Source organism: Ursus maritimus, unplaced genomic scaffold (genome assembly GCF_017311325.1).
Source record: "Ursus maritimus isolate PB19 unplaced genomic scaffold, ASM1731132v1 scaffold_7, whole genome shotgun sequence".
Classification (NCBI taxonomy): Eukaryota; Metazoa; Chordata; class Mammalia; order Carnivora; family Ursidae; genus Ursus; species Ursus maritimus.
Genome location: NW_024426885.1, coordinates 63493451 through 63516517, shown reverse-complemented (window position 1 = coordinate 63516517; position 23067 = coordinate 63493451). Strand labels below are relative to the sequence as shown.

General features: G+C 41.7%; 1 protein-coding gene across 1 annotated transcript in view; it reads right to left on the bottom strand.

Moving 5' to 3' along the window:
• ANK3 (ankyrin 3) overlaps positions 1–23067 on the bottom strand; it is a 329444-nt gene that overhangs the window by 142899 nt on the left and 163478 nt on the right. Inside the window, exons 9-16 of the mRNA XM_040624672.1 lie at positions 18972–19070; positions 13490–13687; positions 11549–11647; positions 8727–8825; positions 6760–6858; positions 3795–3992; positions 2388–2486; positions 2008–2106 (exon numbers count right to left, since the gene is read on the bottom strand). Coding sequence (XP_040480606.1) covers positions 2008–2106; positions 2388–2486; positions 3795–3992; positions 6760–6858; positions 8727–8825; positions 11549–11647; positions 13490–13687; positions 18972–19070 — 990 coding nt within the window. The remainder of the gene's footprint in view (positions 1–2007; positions 2107–2387; positions 2487–3794; positions 3993–6759; positions 6859–8726; positions 8826–11548; positions 11648–13489; positions 13688–18971; positions 19071–23067) is intronic.

The following is a 23067-nucleotide window of genomic DNA, read 5'->3' as shown; positions in this document are numbered from 1 at the left end:
GGCTGGAAAGGCTACGCCTAAGGCTCAAGGGCTGTGATAACTCTTTTCAACTCTTTGTTAAATGCAGACATGGAAACATGGAGTCTTGTTTGACAAATACAAGCAGGAAACCAACTGCAAATATACCAACTACCGACCTACTTCAGGGTTATTCGCGGACTGAAAGACAGAATGGATGGATGGACGGGAGGGTGGACGGCACTCATTCTGCTTCATTTACTGCTTTATGGATCTCGTCGATCCTAAACCGCTTGGCACAAGTGGTGTCAAAGTTATTACTCTCATGTGAGGAATGAATTGTTTGCTTATTAATTACATACTGGTCGCCTACCAAGAACCGGGGGTTATTATAATATAATAAAAGTGGCCCAGGCTCAAAAGGATATTAAAATATACTGAAATGAAATAGACAATCATTAAATTACGTGGTAATTTTTTTCAATTTTTAAATTGTGATAAAATATTCATTTAATAAAACTTACCATTGTCACTATTTTTAAGTGCACAGTCAATGGCATTAAGTATATTTCACATTGTTTGCAACCATTACCACCATCCATCTTCAAAGTGAAACCCTATCCATTAAACACCAACTCCCCATTTCTTCTTCCCTTTGGCCCCTGGCAACCAGCATTCTCCTTTGTCTCTCCATGACTGAAATCATACAATATTTGTCCTACTGTGTGGCTGGTATATTTCACTCAGCATGGTGTCTTTGAGGTTCATTCACGTTGTCGCCTGTGCCAGAACTTCCTTCCTTCTTAAAGCTGAATAATACTCCAGTGTATGTCTATACCACATTTTATTTATCCATTCATTCTTCGATGGATAATTTGGTAGCTTCTACCTTTTGGCTCTTGGGAATAATGCTGCTAATCATTTTTATTTTAAAAGATAAAGCTTTATCAAAAGTCAAGGCGTGTCTTTATGATGGAAAAAAATGTCAGGATCAGAAACTATGGGGGGAAAGCCACATTTAGATGAAAAGCAAATTTAGGGGTATGATTCTAAATTACAGATCTCACTGGATACAATTCCGGAGACGATGGGGCGGGAGATAATTAAGACATATAGGTAAAGAGGTTCTGAGGACAAATACTTGTCAACGCGAACCTACTCCCTAAAAAAAGGTATCTGAAAACTTTTTCTCTTAAAGTCTCCAAAGCAATCTAGAGCAGCCCCTTCAGATTTGATTACAACAGATTTGATGCAAACAACGTTAAAGGAGAGCACTAGAGCTGCCCCCAAATGGGAGAGTAAAAAAAAAAGTTTTAAAAAATGCTAAAAGTTTCTCCAACAATAGCGTTTAGTGAAAGCACTGGACAGCATGAAGTTGTGGTGTGTATCCTACCAGTCAGTTTCCTCGGATCACAGTCTCCCGCGCAAGGGCAGAGAGCTTATCAAACCGACAGCACTCTCTTAACCTCTCTTCGGTCACCTCCTCTTTGTGATTTGCCTCTCAAATCAGCACGTCCGGGTAATTAGGAAGCCATATACCCCACGTATCTCTTTTCTGAGAGGCTGCCTGCTGGCCAAAAATGCTCTAACAATAGGACTAAAGATTCCCCTTAGGAATAATAAAAGCACATAAATAAAACCTCCCAACCTATTTCACTAAACAGAAATAAACAACTTGAAGGCAATGTTTTATGGCCAGGAAAATAGAAGGCATATTTTATAGCTATGACAACTCAGACTTTCGTACTCCCTCAGGCTGTGCTTAGGTTTCTCATCTGGCTGAACAGTAAGTACCTCTACTTCTTTTCCTCCACAGGTCCCAGGAAGTCCCGGATTTTTAAGGAAAATCAATTGGCAACTGAGTATTTATTAAGTATCTACCCCATTATTGACCGAATAGCTGAAGGCACTTCCCGAGGCGCTTCCCTTTCCTTGACTTTTCAGGGGTGTCTAAGGTGGACGGTGCCACGGGAGCAGCAAAGGGGACGGACAGACAAAAACCGGCGGATGCTGCCCGCCAGCCTCCCCAGGTGGGCCAATCCCAGGTACCTTTGCGGCCGCGTGAGGTGAGGCTCCTTGGTCCAAAAGCAGGAGGGCCACTTTCTGATTATCGTAATGTGCAGCTACATGCAGTGGAGTTAGCCCGCTCTGAAAACACGTGCAGAAAGAACAACCAGTGTCAAAAGTGTCTTAACACCAGAGGCCTAGATTGAGGACGTGGGATTAGTTTGGGTGCAACGCAGAGTGCAATTTACATTCCAGATTCCACAGCGCTTGGACCCCAGCATTCACCTCCTAGGTCCAAAGGTATCTTCATCCTATGAGACTTAACTCTGGACTAGTCATAATCTGGGGGGCTCTTGGTGAAGGAGCAAAGGCTTGTTGGGTTACCATGGATGCGGCCCATTATGGGGCGGTCGGCTCCGTACCTTGCCAGCTGCGTCTGGAGAGGCACTTTTCTGTAGCAGGAGATTGGCTACTTCCAGTTTCCCATATTTTGCTGCCACATGAAGGGGAGTAAATCCTTTCTGAAAAAACAAACATAGAAATAATGAACAACAGAAATGACACAAAGGCGTTGCCTTCCTGGAACCGATGAATTATTCTAACGATGAAGCACAGTTAAGCCTGTGCTGAAGGATGAACACAGGAAGATGACAGCCCGAGTCCCCTTACCAACAAGAAGGAGCAGGACAGTTCATCCTTCTGTCTCTGTGAACGGAGCCGTACCATGCCAACTCTGGGACTTCTCAGGCATCTGACCAGGACGGTGGTGGAGAGCTGGATCTGGGGTTTATTCTAGAGCTATTTTAGGGTTTCACATTTTGGGAAGAATAGGTTCCTGGGTCCCAGGCCCAATTTGGATTTGGCGGGTTTGGGAAAATCCAGGACAAGTCTGGACCTCCTATGATCTCACATCACCAGACTGGAGCCTTCTGCATCACCTTCTCCAATTTCTGCGTGTATACACGTTATCTTTAGGTATGCTCCAGTCCTCAGGAGCAGGAGTCAGAGATTCTCTCATCTTGGCCACCACAGGTGAACTGAATAAGAACACATGGTTCCAGCCCCATACATCTGCAAGAGTTGGGTACTGAGAGTTGAGGAGCTGCTCTCGCTTGCCACCCACTCCCAGAAGGATCTGGGGATGCACCAGTCAATCAGCATGCACTGTGATGAGGGTCCCCAGCATGAGTCAGTGACTGGAGAGACACCAGCACATTTGACCTCATGAGACGAAAGCCGACTAGAGCCAGTGGGCAGCCGGCATGGTGGAAGGGCTAGGGCACTGGAAACCTTATCACCCATTACTCTGTTCCACATATGAAATGAGATCCAGGAGCTCTGCGTCTCAACTCTACCAAAGAGCCTGAAGAATCACAAGGGGGAGAGCTGGAGGCAGTCATCATTTATTCAAACAGTTTTCTAAGTACTTCCAATTACTGTAATCGTCTTGGGTATTGATGACACTTCTCTGCATCCATATATGAGAGCGAAACACCCATTTCTAGCTTTCTAAGACATGCCACAGGCCGATTCATCTACCACACTTGCTAGGTTTACAGAGCATCACCACAAAGTGAGCTCTAGATTTTGCAACCTACACCCGCAGAGCAACTGAGTGGGAGGGTTATTGCTCTAAGACATCGGAGCTGAGATTTAAAAAATCAGACCATTCATCGTACAAGACAAGAGCAACAAAAGAATAACAACAAACAAAAGTAACCCAAGAAAAATCCACCTCCTGATTTGTACGTGGTTTGTATACTTGGTCTCAGTTGTAAGGAGGATGGATTTGGGGGGACGCAGTGGGATTGCAGGACTCACTTTCATACCTTTGTTGTTATAGATAGAGAGGCGCCATGATCCAAAAGGAACGCGGCTACATCTTCATGTCCCTCTCGGGCCGACAGGTGGAGTGGGGTGTACCCAGAAGTCGTGGCTGCATTTGGAGATGCTCCTTGCTGCAACAGCTGTTGTACTATGTCTGCCTTCCCCAGGCGGGCAGAAATGTGCAGTGGGGTTTGGTCGTCCTAAACGGCAAGGGAGCAATACCAGGCTGATGAGCTGAGCAAACAGCGGTGACACTGGGAAACATTCAGCGAACTTTGCTTGGGATCAGAGGCTACCTTCACTTCTTTGATTCAAAGCTAAAAACCAGCTCATTTATCTTTTTCTTTAACGTTCAGAAAGGTGGAGATGGTGGATATAAGCCCCTTAAATGCCCTTCAAGGAACCTATTAGTATGAAAAGTGTGAAAGGCACTTCTGTCTATAAATTATCCCCACTGCCACTTGCCATACTTTACCGGAATTCTAACCTCCAATGGTTCCTTCTTTGGGAGCTAAGGGAATGAATCCTAGTGAAACTCGAATAACTGAGAAGGGTATTATACCTTCTCCAGCTATTAGGCCCTCATATGGAATGAATTACTTTATTGGTGTCACCTTGTCATAGTCAAAAGCACAGGGGGCGGGTGGGGAGCATAGGGTTGTACAGGTAGACCTGCACAAGGGCTCCCACCCAAGAGGGCTGAAAACCAGCCCACCCTTTGCTTGTCAAATGGTACATCCTGGCATGGGCTGGATCTGCCTCGAGGAGAAGGGCCCATTATTACAATTCACCCCCAGGCATGAGGCACTAGATCTTGCATCCTTAGGGTCTTATCCCCAAGGGGGAGAGGCATCTTTTCCTAGTTTGCCCAACGATGCCCTGTGGTGACCATCCAAAGGGAAATCCCACACTTGAATGGGAAAAAGTTCAGGTAGGTACTTCCTGTAGGGAAGCTAGAGAGAAGAGGCTGGAGCACAGGAGATGGATCTGAAAGGGGAAGTAGGATGAGAGTCAAGGTCAAAGCAAGAGTCTATGTAGGAAGTATAAGAGGAATTGGGGGAGCCACAGGAAGAATACTGAAACCAGAAAAAGATAATTGCCACAGAAAGATCTCCCATAACTCTCTTCCTACCACCACCACCACCACCGCATGTTTGCTGAGCACCTACATGTCCCAGGCTCTGGGCTAAGTACTCCACCTACGTTCATTCACTCATCATCACACCAATCTTATCACTAGCAACTATCAGTATTCTCAGTTTCTATATGAAGAAACCAGTAAAAGAAATGTGCCACAGAGATGTTAATTAACTTGCCCAACATTACAAAGCTAGGAAGTGGCGCGTCAAGATTCAAACCCAGGCGATCTGGCTGAGGAGGTCAGGCTCCTCATCATGATACCTACTGCCTTCTCAATGAAATAATCACTGTAAGTTCTGTCCTCCATTTCAGTTTGTGGGGGAAACCACTCCTTAGACACGATGCTTGATATGGAACCAACAACACTCAGAAAATGTGAGGTTTCCTGTAATCCATGGTAAAGTACAGCCTTTCTTATCCATTGCACTTTACTGATTAAGCGGATTGAACCCATCTCTTTAGATCAGGGGTGAGAAAACTACAATCCAGGGGCCAAATCCAGTTGCCGCCTATGTTTGTAAATAAAGTTTTATTTGGAACACAGACACGCCCATCTGCTTATGTAGTATTGCCTATGGCTGCCTTTTGCTCCAGAACGTCAGAGCTGAGCAGCTGTGACAGAGATGGTGCATCCGGCAAAGCCTAAAATATTTACTCTCAGGCCCTTTCCAGAAAAGGTCTCGAGATCCTCTGTGAAATCCACCCATTGGCACCACAGTACACTGGACACTCAAAGCGTGTGTCTCTGCTCAGAATGTCACAACCTTTGTGCTCATCTGCAGGCTTCGTGCTTACAAAGATCTAGGTGTTTTGTTCCCACACTAGTATGTTTGTACTAGTTACTTTACTACTTTGTGCTATATTTACACGAATTACTTTATACAATCACACAATATGTTAGCAGGGAAAATATGAGTACGAAAGGGAAGGCTTCATTTTTCCCTAGGAATACTAAGTTGAAAGCTTTGGAGAGCATTGGTAGAAGTTATAGAAAACAACTGTGGTCAAATTAGATATGGGTGAGACGGCTAAATAGATTGGGGGAATATTATAAAAGTCTAGAAATATTCTGTATACAAACTGCTTCATACATGTCTTGGTTTTCTCTCTACTTAAGCTGAAACTAGAAACTTCAGACCATGCAAATAAATAAATGTACGTTTACATATGAAAGTTAAATTAAGCGGTTAAGGCATTTATGTATTTATAATTCCTGACCTGAATTGCCATGTTGATAACCAGACCAACTACTCATCTCAATAGTGATAGGTAAGTGGGTTTCTTCTGGAAGTTAAATACCAGGCAGACAATGAAGCACTCAAACTCAACCCTGACGTTCTCCTATGTAAAAGCCAATCCCTGAAGCCATTCCGATTCGAGTCTCAGGGTTTATGGCTTCACAGCTTGTGAAGAACAAGGAAAAACTTCCCTTTTCCTTTTACGACGGTGACAAGTGACACAGAAGTCACCAAAAGAGTTCAATCATGCCTCCGAATTGTGCTTGCTCTAGAAGCTTTGAGCCTAAGCCCTTCTCTGCGGAGTGTGAAGAACTCTGGACCAAGTCTCCGTTTGGTTCCAAATCTGCTAGGGCCTAACAATATGCCAAGGACACAGAGTTCTTTCTGGCACAAAGTTCTTGCTCCGTTTAATTTTGTAAAATAACTGAATGGACAAATGTGTTGGGATCTTTTTTACAATATCACATGGACAGAGACTTTCGTCATTACTTTATAAAAGTATTCCCGGAAGAGAGCATGCATGTGTTTCAAGGTTGTGATAAACTCGAGGGTTTCCCTCCACGCACACGCTTTCATGTGCTGCACGTACCTTGGCTTTAGCTTCTACCTGAGCTCCGTCTTGCACCAGGTACCTCACGACTTCGGCTTGGCCAGACCGAGCCGCCATGTGCAGTGCTGTTTCTCCTCTCTGGGGAACAGGAGCCAAAGGTAATTAGCTGCAGCTCTCAAGAAGGGTTTCATATTTTATTTGCATAAAGCTTATGATGGAGGGCTTTTTTTTTTTTTTAAGGTAAAAAACAATCCCGAGCACTTCCTTATTGAAAATGAGGAAAGATGGGCAATTAAATACTCAAGAAGTTCACATCCACCTGATTCATGATGGAAGGACTGGTGAAACACTGGGCAGCCCAGGCTCTGGCAGGAACAGAAGTGTTGCTCCGTGTGGCCTCCTCAGGGCTTGAGAGGTGAATGCTCACCACAGCCAAGGAGGAGAGGAAATGAGTGAAGGAGGGCAGCTGGGGAGTGCTCCACAAGAGAGCCCCACACCTCGCCCAAGGGGGGCCGCTGCTGTCTGACATGCAGATGGCTTGGGTAGCTGTGCAGGGTGCCTGCCCTGGCAAAGGCCACGCCTTCCTGTTTTTCAAAAGCAGTGGCAGTTTGGATATTTGTGTATACTTCTTAAGCCTGGACCACAAAATCAGAATTGCACGCAGAACAAAACAAACACCCAAATCTGCAAGGGCAACACAGGCACCCCTGAGGGCCAGACTGGGCTGGGAGCGGTTGGCTTGCATTCTCTGCTTTATCTCAGCATACCAGTGTCCTAGTCGTTGGACATTATCCCACGGGGCCATTTTCTTTGTCATTGGACTCCTCCACCCTGACCATTCCCCCACTTTCACCAAAGAGAATTGAATTCAGATTCTTTATTCATTTATTTAATAAAAAATGAAAATACAAAAACCATGGATAGACAGAAACAAATAGTCATAGAAATCAAATATATTCTCTCACACCACTGATACCCACCTACAAATTCCTTTTATAAGTCAAGCCTTGCTTTACAGGATATCCACCTCCCTGGCAGGATATACAAAGACACATTTCACATGTAACTTGTTACTGTGTTTACAGGAAAGGCATTGGGGATAGAGTTTGCCATATTATCCCGGGCTCTCTTGATGAAGGGAAATGTTCTCTCTCTGGCATTAGTAACAGAAAAGATTACTTGTCAGCTGAGACGCTGGTCTGTTGCTATCTGGTGGATGTGCTGATTTGGGGGCCAGAAGACAGAGCGCCTTACCGGAGGCCCACCCTCAGGGGGAGTGTGCAGGACCTTAGGGCTGGCCCTTTCTGTGCCACAGTGTGGTTTATTCGATTTTTACTGCTTTGGTGCTCATGAGTCCAACTAGGGTTCTGAGGCTTGTGGTCTGTTATGCTAATAACACTATTATTTCAAACTTAAAGTTCAGTAAAATAAAGTCAAATGCCACGTGTAGATCTAGGGTGAGAAATCACTTCTCTGATACTTACTCTGAAATGAGTCTCATGGTTCTGCAGAGCAATGATCAGTGTGGAAAAACAGTATCATCCAATAATCTATGAACGTGGATGTGCTATAACCATGGGTTTGCTATAACATGGTCAAGCACACTAAAGAGAAAAATTACTCTGAATTTACTTGAAATTACAATGATAATTTGAAGTGCCTCAACATGAAACACTTCCTAAATGCTTCTACTGTAAAAAAAAAAAAAAAAAAAAATTCTCTCCCTCCACAAAAGCTATTTTTTAGAACATAATATCCAATAGTAACGTATCTATAAGGTTAATGCACATAACGCGTGAGTCCTAACAATCTGTAACCAGCTAGCAATTGAATGGATCTTGCCTTTGAAGTAAAGGAAGCCACAGGTATTCTCAAATTCTGTCCTTTAAAGCAGTCACAGTAAATAGTAATTAATTGTAATAAAAAACAAGTAAATAAGAGCAATCTTATTTACACAGTGTCTTAAATACTCATAATTGGACCTTCTTTCTTGAAGAGATACTTACCACATTGGTGGTATTTGGCGAGGCTCCATGATGCATGAGTTGTGATACGATATTTACATGCCCCATGAAGGCAGCAACATGGATTGGGGTAAGGCCCGACTAGGAAGAAAAGAAGGAAATGTTGGTCTGTGATCTCACCATAAAAAGGGTTTGTCTGCCTGCCTCCCTGTCTGCCCTCCATCCACCCACCCACCTTAACATAACCACTTGAGTGATCAGATCAGAAGACATCAGGACATTGCCTATGATGGGCACAGACTCCGTAAGATAAACGTATTAGGACATGATCATTATTTCCTTCTACAGGCTCAGTGATTATGAAAGACCTATGTCATACCCACTAAGGAAGAAAGATTTCATATATTTTATAAAGAGCAATGAGAAAAAATTAGAGAAAAATGACTTGAAGTTTTTTTCCCTTTGCTACCAAACCTTCTATATCCATATAACTATGTGGGGGGCGGGGTGGATGTGTGTGCATGTGGTCACATACATATTAGCAAAAAGTTGACTTTTATTTCAGATCCTATTTTGGCCTTTAAAAATGATTCCCATGCACTAAGAATCAGCTGATTATATTATACACGAAAGAGCACGGTACTGAATGCCAACCTTCTAATAAATGGGCAAATCAGCATTAATAGCTTTAATCATTTCATTTTTTGATTTTATGAATATTATAAATTAAGGTGACATGATTAAGGCAAATAATACAATGGTCATTAGACTAGACTTTAAATGTTATGTTTGCATCAAATCCCACACACACAAACACACGCCCGTAACACTTCTGCTTTTTATGTGAAATGATGCCATTTGTAATTTTTTAGAATTTCATTCCACTTGCAACACGAACATCATCATTTGGTAAAAATATTTAATATGGCTAGAAAAAGCTAATTTTTTTTAAGAGAGTGAGAAGGAGATACCAATCTCAACAGAAATTTGAGAAATGTCAAAAAAAATATGTGAAAGGAATTCTGCCTAATAAAAGTGAGGGAAAAGGCAGGAGAGAAAGAACTCTGGTTGCCCCGCCTTTAAACAGTGGGAACTGAGGAAACTGGGGAAAAGAACTGTGCTGTCACTCGGCACTTTTTTCCATCAGCAGGGGGAGTCGTTAGAACACATGCAGGGCCAAACCCTCATCTTGGTCTGCCCCGCCTTTTGAAAGCTCTGAGGGAGTTCAGGCTGGCAGCAGCCCCTTCTCAGTGGCTGACATCTCTGGATATTTATTCAAACATCAGTCAAAAAAATTTTATTCCAGAGCCCATTCTGACCTTTAAAAACAGTTGGTGTGCACTGAGAATAAGCTTTTTAAAATCACAGGTGCCGGGGCGCCTGGGTGGCTCAGTCGTTAAGTGTCTGCCTTTGGCTCAGGGCGTGATCCCAGAGTCCTGGGATCGAGCCCCACATCAGGCTCCTCTGCTGAGAGCCTGCTTCTTCCTCCCCCATACCTCCTGCTTGTGTTCCCGCTCTCGCTGGCTGTCTCTCTCTCTCCGTCAAATAAATAAATAAATAAAATATTAAAAAAAAAATAAAATAAAATCACAGGTGCCATAATAAAGCCACAAGAGTGATGAAAGAGCAAATCAGTATTCGTATTTTCAGCCATTTAATAATTTTAAAATTGTGTTACAAATCAAGGCAAATACTTCATCTGCAGGTAAGAAACTGAGGCAAAGCAACAGTCATTAGGCCAGATTCAAATTTTATATTTGCTTCCAACACTACAGTCTTTATTGGTGCATTCAACGAACCTTTACTCAGCGACCTACCCTGTGCTGCCGGCATGTACAGACCAGTAGGACTCAGCCTGCGCTAATGGAGCCTGGACTTCCTGGGGGCAGGTGAGCGGCTAGGTCATAAGTGCTTTGATGTAAACAGGCACAGGAAATGGTGCCCTGAGGAGGAGCTCCTACCAGGACAGGAGGTGAAGGACTTCCTGGAGAAGGTGGCCCCCGACCCCGACCTGGAGGGTGTGGAGGAATAGCCGAGCAAAGAGGGGGTGACCCATGGAGGGCGCAGAGATAGGGAAGTGAATGAGAGAGTGTCCAGTTTGGGGAAGTGCCGCGGCTGGCATCTATGGAGACCAGAGTGCTGGGCATGGGGTAGGGATGGAGAGTCTGGAAGGCTGGATGCCAAGCTTCGTTTGCTGTATTGCAGGCTCAGCATTGGTCCTGGTGGAACGTTCCTCTGAGTTCCATGTCAATTTGTACAAAAGAAACCTAGAGCTAGTCCTTTATTAACTTCAGCAACTCTGTGTTTCATTAATTCTGAATTTTGAAAAGAGAAATGTTCAGTTTACAAACACCCAGAGGTGGTGATATACAGAGTTTCTCAACCTTGGCACATGTGACATTTTGCACCAGATAATTCTTTGTCGTAGAAGGCTGGCCTATATGCTATAAAATATTTAGTAGCATCTGGCCTCTAGACACTGGACACAAGTAGCACCATCTGGCTGTCACAACTGAAAATACCTCCAGACATTGTGAGATGCCCCCTGGACGGGAGGCAAAATCGCCCCCCCCCCCAGAAGCACTGCATTATAGGATTTCATGTAAATTACTCTTTCAGTGATGGTGCCACTCACCCCTGAGCATGAAGCGTGTGTTTTGGATGATGTGTTTGCACTCATCCCCCCACATGCCTGTCTGTTCTCCTCTGGACTTGCCGCCCCTTGGATGAAGGGTTCAGAAAGTAATCAGTGGCAATCACACACACAGCAAAACTTGAGCTGTTCGTTGAGGATAGCTCTGGACTCCAGCTGCGAAGGTCTACCCTTGTGACCTGGACAACCCTAGAAATCCTACTCCCCTCACCTCGGTTACGGCTTGGATGGATGCACCGTGTTTCAGGAGGAGTTCCATTACTTTAATTCGATTCTTCTTGCAGGCAATATGAAGAGGAGTAAAGCCATTCTGAAAGGGACAAAGACACAGAAGTACATGACTGCATTCCATTGAAATCCAATTCCTCTGAGTGTGGTCAAATGTTTGCAAAATGGTGTTCTGTAAGGATTTGGAAGTAGATGAAACAAGGAGGGGTTAAACAGAATGGAGATTCTTTTCTGGAAGCGTAGGTAGTCTAGCTGCTCCTAGAAATCCACAGTACTCTGGTGATCATGAATAGGAAGTGAATTTTTGTCACAGCCTCTTGGTAGCTGAGGCGAAGTGGTCATGCATTTTTTTTAGATTATTTTATTTTGGAATTCACTCTTCCAAATAATATGTTCCTCCCTCCTCCATCTCATTTCAAATACAGACTAAAAACAGCTGGGCCCAAACATTTGTCCTCACAGCCAAAACTTTGCCAGTGCCATTTAGCATTCTCTGCTGCATTTTAGGACAACTACAAGACCGGTTCTAGAACGTTTTCATCCCTTCCAGTTTTAAGGTTCAAATAGGTGCTTACTCCAGGGAAGCAGGAAACAATCCAACGTGACTTGGATCATATGGTTTAATATTTAATCTAATAAAGGAGTCTGCTTTTTAACAAATTACCTTCCAAATCGTACTGCCTGATAATTGAGACCATGGAGCGTTTTTCAGTCGCCATAGAGAACTATAAAGTAGCAGGGTCCACCATAAAAGCTTACGTCAAAGTCACCACAGATGGTTCTGTAGCCATTCTGAGACCGTTTACCTGGCCATAGTCCATCCCAGCATGACTGGCTACAACCTCCACATGTTGTGAAATCTTCAGTCAGAGGAAAATGAGAGTGAATGCCCACACCCTGTTTTAAGGCTGTTTTTTTTTTTTTTTTCTTGTATGGAAAAGTGAGTCATGATTGCTAATTTCTTTTCCTCCCTTCTCAGAATTCAAAGATATGTTTGATAGACTGGGCAGGTCAACAGCCCTTGAAATGCCGCTGTGGTAGAAGCTTTTAGAGTGATGACGACAGGCTGGGGTCAGGGTGGTCCTTAGTCCTCATGGTTCCTGCCCCCAGAGCAGCAGAGGCACTGGGGATCCCTTCAGACAGGAAGACAAAACCAGTTGGAAAGGAACAGCGATCCTTCCTAAATCAGTTGATCAGATGGCAGCCTTTACCTCAAAATTGCTAGTCAACTCACATGTTTTCCCTAACATCTGGTGACTGATTTTTTCCCCCTAAACATGGGTGCTTATTGTGAACTAAATTTAAACAGCTTACCAAATTGGGATGATTTATTTTTCCAAAGACAAAAACACCATCTTGTCAAGAAAATCAAACAATAATACAGGTAGGGGTTAAAATAACAGATCACTTTGGGAGTTAAGACTACACATCAGACCCAAATTTTCATTTTTATCAGCAGGAAAAGGAGATGACAGGCTATATGTTAGCTTACCTGTAAACATAACAAAAAATTTCAGCTGACAAATTCCTAGACCGCTGATGTGTAAGCAAAAGTTTTTTGACCACTTTGCCTCATGTTTTTAGATCTCAGAAAAAAAATTCTATTTCACACAATTATAAGTTTACCCTCAGTAAGAGAAGTGATCACCTCAGTCTTTTTTATACTTCCACCGTCTTTGGGTCTTATTTATGAGTGAGAGACTCACCAGTGTGACCACAAAGAGGTTAATGATTTAGCCCCATCAGCCTTGTTCACATCAGAAATAGGTTGTTTCTTTAAAGGCTATTTGAAAAAGTCGATAGGACGTACACTTTTTTAACTAGACCTTCTATTTTTACCTCCTTAAAGTAACCCTTCTCATGCGGAAGGTCGCACGTTATCAGCAAGACAACACAGGCTGGAGCTGTTGGCTGAGCCACTCACCAGGGCTTTGGCATTGGGGTTCGCTTTCTTGTCCAGGAGAACCTTGGCGACTTTGTAATGGCCACAGTGGGCAGCCACGTGCAGGGCAGTCAGGTAGTCATTGGTGACGTCGTCCACGGGCACGTTATGCTGGAGGAGAAGCTGGACGCAGTTCAAGTGATCCCCTTGCGTGGCCATGTGCAATGGAGACAATCCATTCTGGAACACATAAGAAAATCAGAGTTTACTGTTTTACCTTTAAAACGCAAATGTGCCAAACACAAAATACAGTGCAAATATGGAAAGATGAAAACCTAGTTTTTCACACAGAAATACCTTCTCTTTTTAAAAGGTTTTAAAATAAGTTTTATTATTTAAATTCCAGTTAGTTAACATGTAATATTACTTTCAATTTTAAGTAAATTCTATACCACACATGGGATCAAAGATCAAAATCGCATGCTCTACCAAATGAGCCAGCCAGGCACCCTCTTTTTAACAGGTCTGATGATTGTCTTGAACTACAGGTACTTTTAAAACTAGTCCTCTCACTTTTTTTTATCAGTTGAAAACAAATGTTCCAAGATAATTTCTTTCCTGATTTAAAAATAATGTGAATTGGGGTGCCTGGGTGGCTCAGTCAGTTAAGCATTCAACCCTTGATCTCAGTTCAGGTCTTGATCTCGGGGTTGTGAGTTCAAGCCCCATGCTGGACTCCTGAGCCTACTTAAAAAAAAAAAGAAAGAAAGAAAAGTGTGAATTGCACTAATGTCCATTATTTATCATATTCACAGTAAACTGGAATTTTTTAAAGATTTTTAAGCAATCTCCATATCCAATATAGGGCTTGAACCTACAACCCCAAGATCAAGAGTTGTATGCTCCATGGATTGATCCAGCCAGGTGTCCCTGGAATTCTTAATGTTTAAGAGTGAAAAGGATTAAAAAAAAAAAAAAAAAAAAAGCAGAAGTAGATTGGTATTCATTACACTGGTTTTTATTTTGTCCTTAGAAGTTACTAATGCTTGATATTGATATTATATTGATTTGATTAATAAAAAAGATCTGACTAAAAAAACACATTTCATTTCACTTCAATGTAGAAAGGAAATTTTTCCTCTTCCATCAATCTAGTGCCCCCCTGTGTCTATGATGAGGAAAGGCAAAGCACTGACCAACTCATTAACTTATGCTTGTCTCAGTTTAAATCAGCTAGGTTCAATGACACACTGAATTATGCATGGTAGGAATAAGTAAAAAATTCTTTAGAGTTTTGAGAAGAAATGAATAGGCTCAAAGGCAAATAAAGCCTGAAATACAGGCTGGAGGGACATTTAGCATCCAGTACTTGTTTCCCTGTGAAGGCAAAAATAAGGTATTAAGATGTCAGTCCTTTCAAGCATGCTTCCTTTAAATATCGAGGCAAAGTGGAGGAGCCTGGGAAATTTCTAGAGAATTCGATTATCGAGAGAGGCTCTATTAATCACTATAACATGGTTTAACATATCTGGGGGTGGGTGGGAAGCGAGTGCAAATTCAGTTTCCAAAAAACCTGTCATCAGTGAACTTTGAAAATAACGATGTATTAAACAGGCACTGATGACACACGGATTTCTGAATGCTCTCGGCCAAGCCAAGTTATTTCCCCTAATTTATCTATAAATGATATAAAATAGGAAATCAGGATAGGAAGAAACAGTGCGAGCCTTCCTCTAGCCTCTCTCACGGTACCATTCACTCACTGTGATATATATTTCAACTATTTGTGTTCCTTGAAAGCAAGAGTTTCATGGATTATAATTTCCCCAAATTGCCTGGCATATATAGAGAAATAAATATTCACGCAACTTTAAAGACTTCATACATGGTCAATCAGAGTATTTCTGCCTAAAAAATTCCACTCTAACATTTTGAATCAAAGTAGACACTAATGTGCAAGAAAGGATGGGGACATTTCTCATTTGAGATACTGCCTCCCACAAGCATATGCACACAGGCACTCCTTTACTTCCTGCCAAGACATTCCCTCGCTTTATGTTCTGATACAGTCGTAGGGGCAAATGGTAAGTAAACAAAGCAACAAAATCTCAGAGATAAATGGCGTCGTGGAGAGTAGAAACTGGAAGCAGTGCCAACAAAAGAAGAAAATTATCTGACGATACACAAAATAACAATATATGAGTAGGTAACTTACAGGTCATTGGAGAAGAAGAAGAAAGTAAAGACCATCTGCCCTAGGGAGAGGGGTCTTATTACATACAGTCCCCTCATAAAGCTGAAAATATAGATCCAATGATGGGTTTTCTTAGCTCAGAAAGATGAAAGTCTTGAGGAATTAGACAGATGGCCTTAAAGTCAGAAACACATTCATTCACTTAATGTTCATTCAGGAAATGTTTCTTGGGGGTCTACTACTGCCAGACACTAATTTAGGTGCTTGGGGTAGCGCACGGAGGGAGGCAACGTCCTTGATTTCATTTTACCGAAGAGAGAGAGAGAGAGCACACAAGAAGATAAGCTAACAAGAAGGCCTCTCTGAGAAGAAAACACTGGAGCTGAAAAAGGGGTGGAGACCGCAGAGATCTGGGACAAGCTGAGGGAACTCAACCCGCGGGCACAGGACGTGAGGACAAACCTGGTGTATTCTGGGAAGCACCAGCAGGCCAGCTGGCTGGAAGACAGTAGGGAGCAGAACAAGAGATGAGGCAGAAACGTGGTGAGATGCTGGGAAGGAATGTATCAGTGTAGTGGGACACTGCTGAGGAAACGTGGTAGACGTGAACTATGTGCATCCATCCTTTCCCAAACTCCAAAGTAATTGAAAAGATAAATTCCACAAGGGCATACATGTGTGCGCATGCCCACCCACATACACCCTCAAAACACACAGCAAAGGAAATAAAAACAGATGTGTGATGTCTATAAAATTTAGAATGTGAAAAGAGAGTTTAGTGTGCGAACACATCGGCAGACGAGAGAAGGCAGAATGCTAAGTGTCTGTGGAGGGTATCATCAGCGGTGTCCTGGTTAATGTTTAACAACAACAGCTCTTAGAAAAAGAAAAACCCCAATATGCGACATTTGCCAATCCCCATGGTGTAAAGAACCCCACTATGACTTATTTCAAGCCATCAACATGATGCCACTGAATATAGAATTAGGAAAAGATGTACACGATAGGCTCAATGATCTGGCTCCAACATACCACTGGGTAAAATAAAGACAAGTGATTTTTCTCTCAGATACCCCAAAGGCAGGGGATATGGAAACACAGCACACCTTGGAAGATAAAGATGAGGCCTGGAGTCAAAATCAGGATTGGTTCACCTGTGTATGGAGTTGTCAGGTTTCCAGGTCCTTTGGACCCAGCAAAGCAAGACGATAGCCCCTTGTCCCTTACAGGACATCAGGAGTTTAGTCTCTGGGGAAACTGAAGCAGAGAGATTCAGGATGCAGGAGCCCAGGCAGACCACGGGGCAGTGGTGAGGCTCCGGACTGAGACCAGGTGCTCACAGAAAAAGGAAGGATGGTATGGGTGTCAAGAGTGTGGTCTCTCGGGTTAGACTGCCTGGGTTCAAATCCTTGTTCGGCCATGAGCCGAGCTATCTTGAGAAAGTTATTGTATCTCTTTGGGACTCAGTTGTCTCATCTGTAAAAAGGACCTAATAGTAATACTAGTGCCTCATTGTGAGGATTCAGTGGGGTGACGTATGTAAAGTGCTTAGAGCCCGCTACGGAGCAGACAGCATGTAAATATCTGTTATCACTATTGTGACTGATGTACGCATAGAGAACGGGAGAAGGACAGCCCCTTTTCCTTGTTCTTACTCTGAATGTACTGACACAGCCGTACACTGCAAAAGATTGGAGGATTCGTCTCTGAAAAAAACTGAACTTCCCAGGAAAAAAGGCAACTAATGGTGACACGGGGGGACACGCAGAGTTTCCACTCACTCAAACGTTAGTGCCCGACACTGATGGTCAGGTACAGACATTTGTGGGAAACCTCCAACGTGAAAGAGGGAGCCAAAGCCAACAAAGAGAAAAAAGAAATTGTGAGGAATTAGGGACAGAAGAGAGGCAGAAAAAAATTAAAGTTATCTTGAGTGTTCTCAGAAAGGTAATAGACTATGTTGCACCCATTATACAAGAACTGACTGGATGCTTTAAGAAAAGAAGTTACCAGAGAACAAGAAAATGTTCTTGCACATTACAAGCACAGAAGAAAAAAAATCAAGGAAATTTCTTGGAAAGAAAGAAAAGACAATGAGATGAGCAAAAGGGAGAAAGCAATTTTATTTTTAGCTATGCCTGTTGTTTTGATAAAATGAAAATTAATTTTTAAGAGAACAGGGTTTTTAGGCAGGAGGTGACATGATTTGGTTGACAGTCTGGACACTCTGACTGTTGCACACTGGGAATGGGACTGCAGAGGACGAAGGCAGGATGGGGGGACCAGTAAGGAAGCTGTTGCTGGGTCCAGGTTGGTGGTGAGGTGGCTCGAAGACAGCAGTAGAGGTGGAAAAAAGATAGATATGGACTTCTTGAAAGGACAAAGCCAAAACAGAATGGTTTAGATGAGAAGCATTCAAAAGGCCAAGGTGTCCTCACATATAATGAAACATGGTGGCTGTTTAACCCTGTTGGTAACAGCACCCATGGCTCACTAATCTAAACCCTGCATTTCAAATGAGCGAGGGAATTATTCAGACCACCTCAACCCTGGTCCATCTCCACTACGGTTGTTGAGGAGACACTGACCAAAGTACTTGCAAACAGGAGTAACATGTTTTTGTTGTTTTGATGACGTTTAGAAATAAGGCTCTTTATAAAGCTTAATACAGCTTCCAAAAATCACTGATTTGGTTAATAAAAATAGTAGGGACTCAGGTATTCTGTATGTAGCAAAATTTATTTACAAATATTCTCTCTTTTTAAATAGTGTCAAAGGTTTTATCATAAAAATCCAGAAGACATTTTGTAAAACATTCATTTTGGGGCAATCGTCATGCATTCCTTTTGCATATGTCAATTTCACCAAAGGCCCAAGCAAGATGCCATCTTTCCAAAGTTTCCAGCCCTTATTGGTTAAACGATATCCTCTTTAATAATCTGCAAGCCCTTAAGAAATAAACCAATGGGCTGGAGAAAGAGAGCCAGCACCCAGACTTTAGAGACTATAGATCTTGTTTTTTCTTTCCCCAATAAGCGATCATTGCTGAGCTATGAAAATATCACAGAATAAAATCAAGAAGTCTGTGTTCCTGAAACAAAGGAGAAACAAAAGCAATACATACAAAACTGACTTTGTGGCAGAGTGCACTTCGTAAACCCTAACTAATTCTGAGGTTCTTCAAAGATCTGAACTAGGCTACTCTTCATGGCTAAGTTGGAACAGTATCATTTTTCTATGATTCAAAAGGCAGTTAAATAAGTTAAATAAGCAGTTAAGGAGATGGAAAGCTAAATACAGTCCATGTCCAGACACTTGGAAAGAAATTACCTTGGTTTTTGAAAGAATGGGGGCAGCTCGATCGAGCAGCATTTCCACCACCTGCTCATGGCCACTCCTCGCTCCACAGTGCAGGGGCGTCAGACCGTCCTGCGGAACAAAGGCAACACCTTTAGTGAGATTTGATGGGAAAGTCCATAAATGCAGTGTATTCCTTCAGGATTTGGTGCAGCACACACGCACGCACGCACGCAGAACACTCAAGATAACCCTCACCAACCTGCTGTGGACCTGTGACTTTCAAACATTTACTCACATATCTCAAAATCATTTCCTATTTTTAACCAGAGAACTAAATTTTTCATAAGTTTAAGTAGTTGTAAGGTGTGTAATTTCCCACATATTAGAATACTCACAGTTAAAAATATAATTGTTTCACCACTCTTTCCATATCCAATGGAATCGAAATACCATAATTTGATATCCACCATTTTAAAAAAAAATAAACTTTTAAAATAGGAATTTTTTTTAAAGATCAACCTCATTTTATTTTTTTAAATTTAAATTCAATTAGCCAACATACAGTACATCATTAGTTTCAGATGTAGAGTTCAATAATTCATCAGTTGCATATAACATCCAGTGCTCATCACATCACATGCCCTGCTTAATGCCCATCACCCAACTACTCCCATACCCCCCATTCACCTCCCTCCAACAAACCTCAGTTTGTTTCCTATAGTTAAGAATTTCTCATGGTTTGTCTCCTTCTCTGATTGCTTCCCAATTCAGTTTTCCCTCCCTCCCCCTACGATCCTCTGCACTATTTCTTATATTCCACATATGAGTGAAACCATATGATAATTGTCTTTCTCTGATTGACTTATTTCCCTCAGCATAATACCCTCCAGTTCCATCCATGTAGATGTAAATGGTAAGTATTCATCCTTTCTAACGGCTGAGTAATATTCCATTGTATATATGAACCACATCTTTTTTATCCATTCATCTGTTGACGGACATCTTGGTTCTTTCCATAGTTTGGCTATTGTAGACATTGCTGCTATAAATATTGGGGTGCATGTGCCTCCTTGGATCATTACATTTGTATCTCTGGGGTAAATACCTAGTAGTACAATTGCTGGGTTGTAGGATAGCTCTATTTTTAACTTCTTGAGGAACCTCCATACTGTTTTCCAGAGAGGCTGTACCAGCTTGCACTCCCACCAATAGTGCAAGAGGATTCCCCTTTCTCCACATCCTCGCCAATATTTGTAGTTTCCCGACTTGATAATTTTAGCTATTCTGACTGGTGTGAGATGGTATCTCATTGTGGTTCTGATTTGTACTTCCCTAATGCCAAGTGATGTTGAGCATTTTTTCATGTGTCTGTTTGTCATTTGTATGTCTTCTTTGGAGAAATGTCTGTTCATGTCACCTGTCCATTTCTTGACTGGATTATTAGTTTTTTGGGTGTTGAGTTTGATAAGTTCTTTATAGATCTTGGATACTAGCCCTTTATCTGATATGTTATTTGCAAATATCTTCTCCCATTCTGTAGGTTGTCTTTTAGTTTTGTTGACTGTTTCTTTTGCTGTGCAGAAGCTTTTTATCTTGATGAAGTCCCAATAGTTCAAAAAATAGGAATTTGTAACAGGAATTTGACATTGGTCCTTTCCCTCTTGCATTTCTATATCCATTTCACTTCCCGTACAAGGGAAGGGAAAGAAATTCAAGCAGACTCTTTGCTGAGCACGAAGCCAGCATGGGGCTTGATCTCATGACCCTGAGATCATGACCTGAGCAGAAACCAAGAGTTGGACATTTAACCGACTGAGCAACCCAGGAGCCCATATGCTTGAGTATTTTTAATTAATTACCATATAATATCTCTTCGCTATAAAAATATATATGTTAAATTTTTAAAAATTTAAAGATTTCCTGAGAACCTAAGTCTTAAAGCATCAAAAATAAATCTCCTAACTAGAGTTATAATTATTCAGATGTAATTGGCCAAAATAGCGAAAACATATTACAAATTTCATGATTATTATACAACAGCACCAACTTATTAAAAAGTTCCTCTCTTAATGAGATGTATGTTTTCACAACTAGTTCATGTATCCGCAAATGAATATTAGTTACTGCTGGAATGAGAGAGAGTCAGCATCAACACTATCCCATTTTTTTAAAGTCAAATTCAGGCTTTTAAAATCTTTTCTATATTTTAAAAATTCCAGCATAATTAACATATAGTGTTATATTGGTTTCAGGTAGACAATTTGGTGATCTGACAATTCTATGCTCTCTCTATACTTTATCTATTTTTATCTATTTACCCATCCCTCTACCCACCTCCCCTCTGCTAACCATCCGTTTGTTCTCTATAATTAAGAGTTGTTTTTTGGTTTCTCTCTTTTCTCCTTTGTTCATTTCATTTCTTAAATTCCACATATCAGTGGAATTATTGACTTATTTCACTTAGCATTATACCCTCTAGATCCACCTATGTTGTTGCAAATAGGAAGATTTCATTTTTTATGGCTGAATAATATGCCACTGTGTGCGTGCGTGTGTGTGTGTACGTACGTACATACTACATTTTTTTAAAAAAGATTTTATTTATTCATATGAGAAAGAGAGCCCAAGCCGGGAGAGGGGCAGAAGGAGAAGGACAAGCAGACTTCCCACTGAGCAGGAAGGCTGACACGGGGCTCGATCCCAGGACCCTGAGATCATGACCTGAGGCAAAGTCAGATGCTTAACCGACCGAGCCACGCAGGTGCCCCTACACCACATCTTCTTTATCCATTCATCTATTGATGGATATTTGGGCCGCTTCCCTATTTCCCATATTTGGCTATTGTAAATATTGCTACAAGAAACACAGGGGTGCATATATCTTTTCCAATTAGAGTTTTCATATTCTTTGGGTAAATACTCAGTAGTGGAATGACTGGATCATATGGTGATTCTATTTTTAATTTTTTGAGGAACCTCCATATTGTCTTCCACAGCGGCTGCACCAGTTTGCATTCCCACCAACAGTGTCCAAGGGATTCTTTTCCTCCACACCCTCACCAACACTTGTTGTCTCTTGTGCTTTTGATTCTAGCCATTTTGACAGGTGTGAGAAGATATCTTCTTGTAGTTTTGATTTGCATTTTCCTGATGATGAGTGATGTTGAGCACTTTTTTATATGTCTGTTGGCTAACTGGATATCTTCTTTGGAGAAATGTCTGTTCATGTCCTCTGCCCATTTTTTAATTGGATTATTTGGTTTTTGGTGTTGAGGTATAAATTATTTATACATTTTAGATACTAACCCTTGATCAGAGACATCATTTACATTTTCTCCCATTGACTAGGTTGACTTTTAGTTTCGTTGTTTACTTTTCTATGCAGAAGCTTGTTATTTTGATGTAGTCCCAATAGTTTATTTTTGCTTTTGTTTCCCTTGCCCAGGTGACGTATCTAGAAAAATGTTGCTAAGGCCAATGTCGGAGAAATTATTGCATGTGCTCTCTTCCAGGATTTTTATGGTTGCAGGTCTCACATTTATGTCCTCAATTTTTGAGTTTATTTTTGTGTATGGTGTAAGAAAGTAGTCCAGTTCATTCTTCTGCATGTAGCTGTCCAGTTTTTCCAACACCATTTGTTGAAGAGACTGTCTTTTTCCCATTGCATAATCTTGCCTCCTTTGTCAAAGATGAATTGACCATATAATTGTGGGTTTATTTCTGGGCTCTCTGTTCTGTTCCATTGATATTTGTCTATTCTGGTGCCAGGACCATACTGTTTTGATTACTACAGTTTTGTGGGATATCTTGAAATCTGGGATTGTGATATCTCCCGTTTTTTTTTTTTTTCTTTTTCAAGATTACTTTTGCATTTCGAGGTCTTTTGTGGTTCCAGAAAGTGTTAGGATTATTTGTTCTAGTTCTGTGAAAAATGCTGTTGGTATTTTGATAGGGACTGCATAAAATCTGTACATTGCTTTGGGTAATATGGATATTTTAACAATATTTGTTCTTCCAGCCCATGAGCATGGAATATCTTTCCATTTGTTTGTGTCGTCTTCAATTTATTTCATCAGCATTTTAGAGTTTTCAGAGTACAGCTCTTTTACCTTCTTGGTTAAGTTTA